The sequence below is a fragment of the Delphinus delphis genome, chromosome 9 (assembly GCF_949987515.2).
Source record: "Delphinus delphis chromosome 9, mDelDel1.2, whole genome shotgun sequence".
Lineage (NCBI taxonomy): Eukaryota > Metazoa > Chordata > Mammalia > Artiodactyla > Delphinidae > Delphinus > Delphinus delphis.
In genome coordinates, this window is record NC_082691.1 from 48160774 (window position 1) to 48173580 (window position 12807).

General features: G+C 39.4%; 1 protein-coding gene across 1 annotated transcript in view; it reads left to right on the forward strand.

Annotated features, from left to right (window-relative positions):
- Positions 1-12807, forward strand: part of SLC25A13 (solute carrier family 25 member 13) — a 214526-nt gene that overhangs the window by 29497 nt on the left and 172222 nt on the right. The window contains exon 2 of the mRNA XM_060020496.1: positions 2940-2993. Coding sequence (XP_059876479.1) covers positions 2940-2993 — 54 coding nt within the window. The remainder of the gene's footprint in view (positions 1-2939; positions 2994-12807) is intronic.

Here is a 12807-nt window from a genome sequence, read left to right on the forward strand (position 1 = left end):
GTTACTGATTGTATCAGTCAAGGTTCACTTGCAGAGCACAGAATTCACACTTTATCTCTCTGGTTTTCCTTGCCATACTTCCCACTGCCCCCCTTTTAAACCGGTCATTGAAGTTATGTTATTTTTGGCTGTTTTTATTTTTGTATTTGGGATGTACCTAGCTAGTATATGTGTTTTGCAAATGCTATTGCTGTTATTTATAATGTTTCTCTTATCAAAAATTTTACATATTCAGTGTTCTTCAGATTCTGCCCCGTGGAACATAGGTTTGGGGAATTGACCTGAAATTTCTATACTGTCTTTAAACAAAGGTTAACTACTCCCAGTTTATGGAAAAACATATACTGCATAGTTTTTCCAGTTCTCCCCCCCTTCTCCCTTAACCTCCACTTGGTGTGAATGTTACGTGCTTCTGTATAAAATTCTCTATTGAATTAAGTAGTAAATGGTGGTAATTCATAGTCATCTGCCAATAATCCTTTTTCTTCTCGGTGATTTACTCCCTATGTTTGAAAATTACTTTATTTAAATCTCTTGATATAAATATTTTGTTTTAATGGTGGCATCTATTCTTATAAACGCAAATTCAGAAGAGTAATTATAAAGCAAATCAGGCAATCAGATTGTAAGAATAGTATCTGTAAATATTTACATGCTGTTAGTATATGAGAAATATATACATGTATATAAAACAATGAAAATCAGCCTTTTGGAAAAAATCTAGAGTTTCATGAATCTTCTGAGAAGCCCAATGAACTAAGGATTGTCAGGTGATGCAACGTGCGCTTGCTGAGCAGGTGTTCTGAGTTGGCTTAAAAAGGGAGGCTACGTTTCTTGGCTCCCTTTTTCCAGTTCACAGAACTTGCTAGCTCCTGGTTTTGCCACCAGGTAGCCTCCATCTCAGTACCCCTTCAGAACGCTGGCATGTCTAACTGTAACTTAAGTGTAACTGTAACTTAACTGTAACTATGAAGTGTTCTGTACACATCAGGTGACCTGACTTAAAAGTGCTGGGCCACTATATGGATTGTTTTCTCCTGTGCCTTCCACCCTGGGAGAGTTACAGAGTGAAAGCTTTCTTTCTCTCACAGAGGTGTAGTCCTGGTGGTGCATTTTGGGATTAGTAAGTAAAAGAACGCTGTGGGAGTTTAGGGCGGGGGAAGTTCACTCTGAAACTGTGTTGCCCAGGGAAGGCTTTATGAAGTATGTGGCATGGTGAATTAATTTGATTTTAAAGGATGTGTTATTCAGATGGAGCAAGAATAGTTCACTTTGTGGAAACTTACCTTTGCTTTTTTAAAAGGAAACCCAATTAAGTGCTGAGGGTCACCATAGGCCTTTTAAAAAACTGTTACGGTCTTGAGATGTAGAACTCGAAGGGAATTTCTTTGCTCTTAAAGGAGAGGATAGAGGCATTTCATGCTGGCTCATCTTCTCCAATAGTGTTTGTCCTACGCCACCTTTCTCAGAATATAGACCCAAAGGGAGGGGATCTTCTGAGACTCTTAGCACTATCATCAATCATAGGTCGGTTAGCAGTCTCTTTTCTTCTCGTTAATTGAACAGCAAAGAACACTCACTAATTGAGGATTTTAAAGAGATTACAAATTCTTCTGGATAAAAATAGCATTGGTGGTTACAAGTACTCAGCTGAAGTTAAGATTTATCAGTCTTGCTTTGGGAAACAAGGTGACCAACTAACTGGTTTCAGGAAAACTACCTCTCCTATTCCAGTGATTAGTTAATAAAATTATTCCTGACAGTGGCAGGCCAAGAAGCTCAGGCAGTTACATATTTCGAGACAGAGAACCCATTGTCCAAAGGTCTCAGAAGAGCCTTTGCAAACACACAGAAAGGATTTAGAACAATTTGCATAAATCTCCCCATGGATAGCGACATGGCTCCAGTATTGGGGTGGTTCCAGGAACCCCTCCTTGGCTGTATCATGGGGTGACGCTGTGCTTGGTGAGAACTCAGTCTCCTGACGGTTTTTGCCAGCAGGATGGGGTGATGGGACGCTGAATAAGCCTACTGTTTGGTTCCACATAAGGACTCTTTTGTGTTGGCCTGGGGCAGCCATATTCAAGTTTGTCTTCTTTTTCCCCAATGATGTTTTTGGACTTTGTGGGCTGGAGAATTAAGCACAACACCTATTCTGAGCTAATCTGTCAGACTTTGCTCTGAAAGCTAACCATAGCCCCTTGTATTCTAGAATGTGGTAAATAATAGTCATACATATGGAGACTTAGGCTTTTTTTTTCGTTGAAGTATAGTTGATCTACATTATTAGTTTCAGGTGTACAGCGTTGCTATTCAACATTTTTTATAGATTATACTCCGTTTAAAGTTATTACAAAACAGTGGTTATATTTCTCAGTGCTGTATAATTGGAGACTTCTGGTTTCTTAAAAGTAGGGGAGAGGAGGAGACTGCTTGGCATGACCAGATAGCTGGGCATTCACACCTGTCCATTGTGGAACTGTGGGAAGTAATTCCCTTCTGTTAATATTGTTTGCCTTGCTCACTAACTTCTCTAAGAACTATGTTCTCTTACATAGTTAACGAACAAGTTGTACTTTAATATTGGCCTATGAAAGGTGTGGGTCACTCTGGAGTGTAGTTTAAAATGCCAGGTGGTTACAAATCTGTTTCAACTTTTCTTTTTTTCTTACTCATTTTGGAAAAACAATGGTATATATTAAACACTACATATTAGGAGCTTTACTGGTTTCTTGCACGGAATGTTATCATTCTAGAAGCCACATAAGGAGTCTTAATTTAAAATCCAGAGAGTAGTTTATGCACTGGGGAAATTTAGTGCTTTAAGTGTAAAAATGAAATCCACTGATTTCTAACCTGGAGTTTATTTTCTTTCCGTCTGCTAGCTTGATTTCTCAGCTTTGTTCTAATAATACAAACATTTTTATGTTTATTTATAGGTGGCTTTAACCAAGAGAGCAGATCCAGCCGAACTTAGAACAATATTTTTGAAGGTCAGTATAAAGGAATCTGTTTTGTTTTTTGTTTGATTTGTGTTCTGTAACTTTGAAGATTATTTTTGAGCAGCTCTTAATTTCATTGTTATATTTAAAAAAAAATCCCGCAAAGTATCTTAAGACGTGTAAAAGAGATCCTTTACAGTTATATCTATTTCTAAAAATGTATCAGGTACTTGTAGGCGACTGTTTGTGATGGCTGCATTGTTTATGTTTTACTTTCTTTTGTCTCACACAGTATTAGGTATTGAAACAGAGTTGCCCGGGGTGGGGGGGGGGGGCTGTTCCGGAGTGGGGAGGGATTTAGTCTCACAACCCATTTACCTTTCCAGGGTTGACTTGTGCAGTTTGATGATACTAATACTTTTCCTCCTAAGAAGTTTAAAGCTCTTCGTAAACATCTTAGTAATCCTTCTTTCATCCAAAGGGGACCAGCCTTGTCTCTCCTTAGAGCATTGTTGTTGCTCTTATCATCATCATCTTCATCATATCATTTTACTTCAACTGTGGTGCCCTTGAGGAGGCCCCAGTATGAGTAATAATAGATACTACATCACAACAGACAGCACACAAGTTTACTTCCTCAGTTTCTTACGCTTGCACCTACTTTGTGATATTAGGCACTGAGTGATTAATACTCTAATAAAAGCCTACCTCAGGTCCCAAACACTGGACCACTTTTAAGGTTATTTAACTGGCAATGAAGTACTAAAAAAAGAAAGAAAAGGCCACTCTTGTAAAGAAAATTTTAAAAAATATATATGTGGACCTTTTCTAAACATGGTGAAAAGGTAGCTGTGCTATATATAAAGAGGATCAAGCTTTCGAGTGAGGAACTTATTATACTGCTGTGTGTCAGATATATGGCTTAGGAAGTTATTAATTCTGTGAGCATCACTTTCCTCATCAAACTGTGTCACTATTAAAAAATTGAGGAATCAAGGAATTTGAATACTGATAGGATTATTTGATATTAAAGAATTGTTATTAATTGATTTTTTAGGCCAGGTAATGGTATTCCGAATATGGGAACTATAGAGTCTTTTTCATTTAGAGATGTACACTGAAGTATTTACAGATGAGATTATGATATCTGAGATTTGCTTTTAAATAACCCAGTTTTGGTGAGGTAGGAGAAATAAGTGGGCAGTATGATGGTAATTTTTGCAATTGAGAAATGGAATATCGGGTTTATTATACTATTCAATCTACTTTGTATATATTGATATATGAACATTTTCATAATGTCATAAAAATTCGTAAAGATTCAATGAAAAAACTTATTTGAAAGTGATATGCATTAGATATGCACGTGATGTGCATCAGATATCGATTCAGTAAATGCTTGAAATTAAATAATTCAAAAAAAGAGACGGACTCCAAGAGAAAATGGTTAAAAATATGAGCAAAATATGAGAAAAAAATTTATAAGGTGGATTGTATTATATATAAGAAAGCAGAATTCTTTATAAATTTGTTTTTTGCCCAGAAAGGTCAATACAGTGTAGAGATTCTAAGGTGGAAAAGAATTCTGGATAACGAAAGTCCAGAAAACAGAAACACATTTCCTTCTCACCTAGACTAGTGTTTGTTGCTGTGCACGTTGGGCCCCCCGTGATTGGGCTGAGGTGTGTATGAGTGAACCATAGACATTTTAAAGGTGTGTATTTAAGGTCTACTCTCATGAGGTAATTCTGGAAGACCACTTGCAGAAGAGCACGTGAGTGGGTTGCTAAGGAGCCTAGAGAGATGCATACAACTGGTTAACTCTAGCTGGCAAAGTCATCATCATTCCTTGAACTCAGGATCTGTGTACTTCCCATCTTCTAAACCAGCAATAGCTGTGGGCATCCTTCTGACGGGAAATGGGAACAACTTAGAGTGTCTCAGGAGATGGTGCATCTTGGGTACTTACTGGTCTTTTGATGTGATCCAGTGCAAAGGTTCCGTGTAAAAGCCGTGCCCACCCTTTGATGGCACGTGGTGGCTGGTGAGGCTGGGTTAAGATTCTGCTTTGGAACAACGTATCTTTTTTCCAGCTGCCACATCTCAGTAGCAGGCAAGTCTTTACTGCAGACAAATGAGATTGGTCAGGTAGACCCAAGGAGGGTAGCAGTCCCTGCAGAGTTCTGGAGAGCCACCTGTGGGGCTTCTGCGTCAGCGGGCCGGAAGGCTGGGCTGGAACCTTTGGGACCAGATAGGGGAGTGCTGCCTTCTCTTGGCGTGGCTGGGACTACGTGGCTTTTGAGTGAGAGTTCCATATGACTTAGAGTCCGAGAGGATGATGTGGGGCAACTGTCCCCGAAGAAGACAGTGGTCAGCAGTTTCTGGAAGGGATTGTGGATCTGGCAGAGGTTCGGGTGATCTCATCAGGCTTGGGTAGTGTGGTACCAACACAAATCCACCTTGGCTCCGCACGCTGAGGAGCTCTTGTTTACTCTCTGCCGCAGACGCAGTTATGGGGGAAGAATAGGGAGAGAGGCGCCTGGGGGCTGGACCAGGCGTGTCTCTGCTGGGGCTGGGCTTTTCAGTTAAGCGCGGATCAGCAGTGAGCATGCTGTAAACCTGACTGCTTTGCTGACTTTCTATGACTCTTCCTGACTTTCCTTATTTATAAATATCCCAACCTTCTCTCTGCTAAACTAGTTAGATGATTCTTCTGTAGCTTAGGGGAGGTGGAGAGAAGCTTCACTGTACCCTTTGGACCAGATGTGCTGGTAACAGGGGAGTGGCAGCTGTGAAGAGCAGAGAGAGCTAGCAGAACCAAAACAGATAAGGAAAGAGGGGTCCTGGTGGGCTAAAATGGGCCCAATTCTGGCTTATTTTAGTTTTTTGAAAAGAATTAAAATCAATTCCACTTCGTTTTTTGAAGCTGCTTACTGTATGTTAAGTACAGTGTCAGGTGTTGGGGATATAAAGATGCATAAATCATGGCTCCTGCCCTTAACTATCTCACTGTGTGTGTGTTTAAGTGTAAAAAAATAATATGGTTGATCTGCATTATGTAGCATTAATTAGCAGGGAGATGATGTGGGGCTAATTAAATCTTCCTAGAGAGGGTCATTAAAAGTTGCGGGAGGTGGTGATATCTGAGCTGGTATTTATCAGATGGAGAAGGTGGAGGAGGGTTGTGGAGCAAAGGAAGACTGTTCCAGGCAAAGGCAATAGCATGACCAAAGCAAAGAGCTCTAAGAGCTCCAGGTGTGTCAGTGGCCTGCAGCCTAGGGGCTTAGGCAATGGTACTAGAATGGTAGGCAGGGTGGAACTTGGCATAAAGCATCCCCAGCCTAAGGTGTTTGAATTTTTTTATGCAGGCTTTTCTAGTGATATGTGGCGGGTAATGTTTTGTCTGGATGTAGAAGTTGAGGTCTAGGTGTAGTCAGTTTTGTTTCTAACCTAAACGTTGACGTGGGGTTTTCCTCTGCCTAACACTTTCCGTGCTGTTTCATGTTAAACAGGTGTGTATTTGAGTGCTTACAGTTTAAATAAAACCCCATGGAAATTCGCAGTGAGTGGGATGTGCAGAAAAAGGAGACCAGATTTACAGGCATGCAGAAGGTAAAAAAAAATCTTAAGTCAGCACAGTCAAGGGTCACTTGTGTGGTTAAAGCAAATGCCACAGGAAATGGGAGGAGGGAGCAGTCCCTGTGGTGGGGAGAGGTCAGAGAAGGCTCCTTGGAGAGGGAATTTGTGGAGCCCCAGGGTCGCGTGGGAGCTGGGCAGGCACTGAGGAGGGCAGCCGAGGCTTCTGGGAAACAGGACCACATTGGAGGGAAGGCCTGGAGGTGGGTTTGGGAGCAAACAGCCTCCAGATTGAAGGATTCCTGCTCATTCTTCAAATGTTTATTTAAATTCAACTCTGTGCCAAGGAGTCTGCCAAGTATTACAGTGTGTGGGTGACAAAATTAGAAAGAGAATTGGGAGTTTGCTATTTCTGCTAAACAATAGGAAGCCATTGAAGGTTTTCTGAGTTATCCAGCGACATGGAGTGTGGGTCTGAGATTTGATTGGTGCAGCAAGACCATGGGTTAGGCAGCGACGGATGTAATTGTGGTGTGAGACCCTAATAACTTGATGAGGGTTTTGGTAGCAGGGAGAATGGAGAACGGGCAAGTTAAAGACATTTTGAAGGACCATTTGGTTGAAAATGACTGATCTTTTATTCTTTGTCAACAAAAGCATAATATATACTTTAAAAAATGTTTGTAGGCAAAATTGGAAAAATAATTCCTTCTTTGAAAAACTTTTCTTATGACAAAACAGTTCCTATGTTTTGAAAAGTTAAAAGGCAGATGTGTATAAAGAAATGTAACTTGTGATCCATATATATTTATGTCTATATGTTTATATATACATGTATCCATTTCCCTCTCCCTGTTTCTTTGTCTCTGTATATGAATATAATTATTTTCCTTAACAGGAAATACCATTTTGTATCCATTTTTTCCCTCACCTAAGATGTTATGAATACCTTTTCCTATAATTGAAAGCATTTCTGCATTATTTTTATTGCTATCATATTACTGTATATGGCTGTTTTACCATAATTTATCTAGCCACTCCCTATTATTGGATGTTTAGTTGTCTTCTCTGCTCTGCTGTCATTAACAGCACTGTAATGAATACCCTTGAAACTACATTTTTGCATATAGCTAGCATTTTCTTAGGATAAATTCATAGAAGTGGCATCGTTGGATTAAAGAGTGGGTTTACAACACTTTACAACACTTTAAGGCTTTTGGTTCTTGGCAGACTGCCTTTCAAGAAGATTGTATCAGTACACGTTTTTGGGAGTATGGAAGTTTTCATTTCTCCACATTATGACGTCAACTCAGATTATTTAAAAAAATACAGCAGCAGCAGTAAAAAACCTTTCTGCCAACTTGTTAGTTGAAAAATTGTATCTTCTTTTAAATTTTTATCAACAGTAACATATTTTTCTGTATTAACTTTGTGATAATTGTATTTAAAATTTTTTGTTATAATTTACAAATATACAGAAAATAGAGTAGTACAGTAAACACCCACATAACCACCACTTAATTTAAATTAATATCTGTCATATAGTTTCATATATGTATTTAATGATATATTTCAGTGTAAGTTAGCTGTCACCATGATTCAGCCGAAATACTTTGGCATACAGCTCCAAATAATAAGAACAGTTTCCCTCATGGCCATAATATATATCACTGTGCACTTAATGAAATTAATAGTAATTCGTTAATAACATAAAATACTTGATCCATATGCAAATTCTTAATTATACTTTATTCCACCCCTATAACAGGGAATCAGGGTGAAGAATGGTCAGACGTAGTGATCAGGTGTGCACAGCATTTCTCTGTGGCGAGAAAACAGTCAAGGAGAATTTGCCCTTCAGCCCTCAGATGTGAATGATTTGTGGCAAACATGGGTGGCTGGATGATTATAGTTCTGGTGTGTTCACAGTTGATAGACTATTTTGTTTAACCAGTGGTGAGCAGGCCAGTGAGGCCCCCTGGCCTCTGAGCAGACAGTGTAGTGACACATTCCTTTCCTTTGCTACTGTATTCATTGGGTGTTGGTGGTGCGTCTTCATGTTGACAGTTGGCTTATTAGTCAGGGTTCTCCAGAGAAACAACCAGTAGGAGATATCTCCATCTCTAGCTATTTATCTATCTAATGAGATTTATTGTGAGGAATTGGCTCACACCATCCATTTTAGAGGCTGAGAAGTCCCATGATATACTGTCTGTGGGCTAGAGACCCAGGAAAACCTGTGTTGTAATTCAGTCCCAGTCTGAAGGCCTGAGAACCAGGGGAGCTGATGATGTAAATCCCAGTCTGAGGGCCAGAGAAGACAGGTCCCAGCTCAAGTAATGGGGAAGGATAAAAGGTGTGAATTTTTCTTTCCTCCACCTTTTATTCTATTCGGTCCCCAATGGATTGGATGAAGCTCATCCATATTGGGGAGGAAAATCCACTTTACTGAGGCCACAGATTGAAATGTCACTCTCATCCAGAAACACCTTCACAGACACACCCAGAAACAATGATTAACCTGGGCACCTGTTGGCCAGTCAAGTTGACCCATAAAATTAACCATCACAATTAGTATTATACTAGGTTGTGCAAGGAATCCTAAAAGCCTTCCCATTTTATAAGTATATATGTTTAATCATATTAAAACTTCCAAAAATTGTAAGGGAGAGAAGCTTCAGGTCATTTGTAAAATCTATTACCAAAGAAGGATTAAATAACATTTCAAAGATGTGGTAGCTGTAAGGTATAGTCCACTCCCCTGACAGGGACCCTCTTTCTATCAATCTAAGGAAAACCTTTGACATGTTTACTTTAATCACAGGCAGACCACCCCAGCCTTGGTGATGAGCTGATTTTTAAAACTGCAGAAAACTGTGTTCTTTGTGTCCAAATTAACATGTTCTTACATTTAAGGGATGACTTATCACCTCTAAAAAAATGAGGCAGGTAAAATATCTGAGATTTTTAAATGTCAGCTGTTTCTTGAGGGTTAAGTGAAGTGCACAAATCATAAACATACAGCTCCATGCATGTTCACAAAGTGAGTACACCCAGGTGCCCGGCACCTCAGAAGCCCTCTGACGCCCTTCCTAGTTAATACCCGCTCCTTCCAAGAGTAACTAGTTGTCCGCCACCGTATATTAGTTTGCCTGGTTTTCAACTTTATATAAATAGAATAATACAATATGTATTCTTGTGTCTAGTGTCTTTCACTCTTGCTTTATTTGTAAGATTCATGCATGTTGTCATGTGTAGTTGGTATTAGTTTATTCCATTGTGTGAATATACCACAGTTCATTTAAATATTCTACTGTTGACATTTGAGTTATTTTCCATTTCTTCACTATTCAAAATAATGCTGCTGTGGGGTGGGACCAGCTTAGTGCTGTGGCCCCGATCCAACCCCTCTGGCCCCGATCCAGCCTCTACCCAAGGTACACACATGGGGGAAAGAGTGAAACCTGCACAGAAATGCACCCCTAAAGCCCTCAGGCCCTGGCCATGTCCCAAACCAAGGCAGAGACTGCTGTCATACCCAAGAGAAACCCAGCTCCCACCCCGAATAGAGCTGTGATGACCACTGAGCGGAGAAGCCCTGGCTTGCACATGGCTCTGGCTCTAGCCCCTCCAACTGCAGCTCCACCTCCTACCAAGGCGGTAGCTGCCAGTACACCCTGGAGAAGATGCAGCCCGTGCTCACATCAGATCTTTCTGTCCCACCAAAGCCGCTGGGCACGTGCAGACTGCATGTGGATGCTCCAAGGACATGCCTTCAAGGCCAGGAGAGGTAATTGTTTCACCTAATTTCATAGAGACAGAGAAAGTTAAACAAAATGAGAAGACAGAGGAAAACGTTTCAAATGAAAGAACAAGGGAAAAAGCCTGGAAAAAAACACTAATAAGTAATATTACTTGATAAAGAGTTCAAAGCATTACAGAGATAAGTAATTTACTTGATAAAGAGTTCAAAGCATTAGTACTAAGACTCTTAACGGGGGAAAAGAATAGATGAACACAGTGAGAATTTTAATAAAGAACTAGAACATATAAAAAAAGAACCAGCCAGCACTGGAGAATATAATAACTGAAATGAAAAAAAAATACACTGGAGGGAATTAACAAGAGATGAGGTGATATAGAACATATAAGTGATCTGGAAGATAGAGTAATGGAAATTGCCCAATAAGAACAGCAAAAAGTAAAACATTGTAAAAAGTGAGGATAGTTTTAGGAACTTCTGGGACAACATCAGGTGTACTAACATTTGCATTTTAGGGGTCCCAGAAGGAGAAAAGAGAAAGGAGTAGAGAGGGTCTTTGATGAAATTATGGCTGAAAACTTCCCAGATATCCAGGTACAGGAAGCACAGAGGGTTCCAAACAAGATGAACCCAAAGAGACGCACACCAAGACATACACTTAAAATGGCAAAAGGTAAAGGTAGAGAATTTTAAACGCAGCAAGAGAAAAACAAAGTCACATTCAAGGGAACTGCCATAAGGCTGTCAGCTGATTTTTCTGCAGAAACTTTGCAGGCCAGAAGGGAGTGGCATGATATATTTAAAGTGCCGAAAGGGAAGAACTTACAACCTGGGATACTCTACCCAGCAAGATTATCATTCAAAATTGAAGGAGAAATAAAGAGCTGCTCAGACAATCAAAAACTAAAAGAGTTCATCAATACTAAATTGACCTTACAAGAAGCATTAAAGGGTCGCCTTTAAATGAAAAAGAAAAAGCTCCAATAAGAAATTACAGGAAGGGAAAAATCCCACTGGTAAAGGCAAGTATATAGTAAAGGCTGTAGATCAGCCACTTAAATAAGCCAGTATAAAGGCTAGAAGCCAAAAATTGTAAAATTAACTAAACTACAATAAACAGTTAAGAGATAGACATGAAGATGTAAGATATGACCTCAAAAACAAAATGTGGCAGGGAGGAATAGAAAATGTAGATCTTTTAGAATGTGTTTGAACTTATATGACTTAATCAGTTGAAAACAAGTAGATATAGTTATAGGTCAACATATATGAACTCCATGGTAACCACAAATCAAAAAACCTACAGTAGATACACAAAAACTAGAGAGAAGGGAACACAAATATATCCCTAAAGAAAATCATCAAACAACAAGGGACAAGACTAAAAGAAGAAGAAAAGAACAGAGAACAACTATAATACAAAACAACCAGAAAACAAGTAACAAAATGACAACATACTTATCAAAATAATATTGCTGTGGACATTAAAATGCTAAAGCATGGGGTTTTTGTTTTTTGGTGTGAAATTGCTGGGTCTCTGCTTACGTGTATGTTCAGTTATAGTAGATATTGCCAAGCAGTTTTCTAAAGTGCTTCACCAGTTACATTTGCTTCACATTTTGCAAACATTGGTTATTTATTTTTAATTATCTTGTGTATGAGTAGTGGTATCGCATTGTAGTTTTAATTTCCATTTTCAGTGGAATTTTTTTTGGGGTCGGTAGCTTGACAGTGATTCTAAAGATCATTTGGGGAAAAATCAAAGAGTGATTATGGCCAAGAAGACTTGCAGGAGAAAAGTAATGCAATGTTTTATAATTTTTATTGGAGTATAGTTGATTTACAATGTTGTGTCAGTTGCAGGTGTACAGCAAAGTGAATCAGTTATACATATACATATATCCACTCTTCTTTTAGATTCTTTTCCCATGTGGGTCATTACAGAGTAGTGAGTAGAGTTCCCTGTGCTATACAGTAGGTCCTTATTAGTTATCTGTTTTATATATAGTAGTGTGTATATGTCAATCCCAGTCTCCCAATTTATCCCTGCCCCCATTCCCCCCTTGGTAATCATAAGTTTGTTTTCTACATCCATGACTCTATTTCTGTTTTGTAAGTTCACATTCATTCGGCAGATATTTATTGAACATGTTTCACTCTCTGCCAGGCGACAGTCTGGAACTTGAGGATATAGCAGTGAGAAAGGAGAAAAGTCCTGTCCTGGCAGAGCTTTCCCTCTAGTTATAGCAATTAAGATGCATGTAATCTTGCAAGAGTAGACAGGTCAATGCCTAGGATAGACCTGAAACATTTCCTGCTGTAGTGATGACAGGAGCTGTCAGCCCATCCTGGCATTCTCCCATGGAGTTTGGTCAGAGTACATCTTGACCTTAGGAAGCCATTGACGACCGATCAGAAGTGGTACTGAAGATGGACTTGCTTGCCAAGCCTTTCCCTGGTGACCATATGATAATTTAGTATGTGGTAAACATTACATCCTAAATGGGGGAAGAGAGAATGATTTGA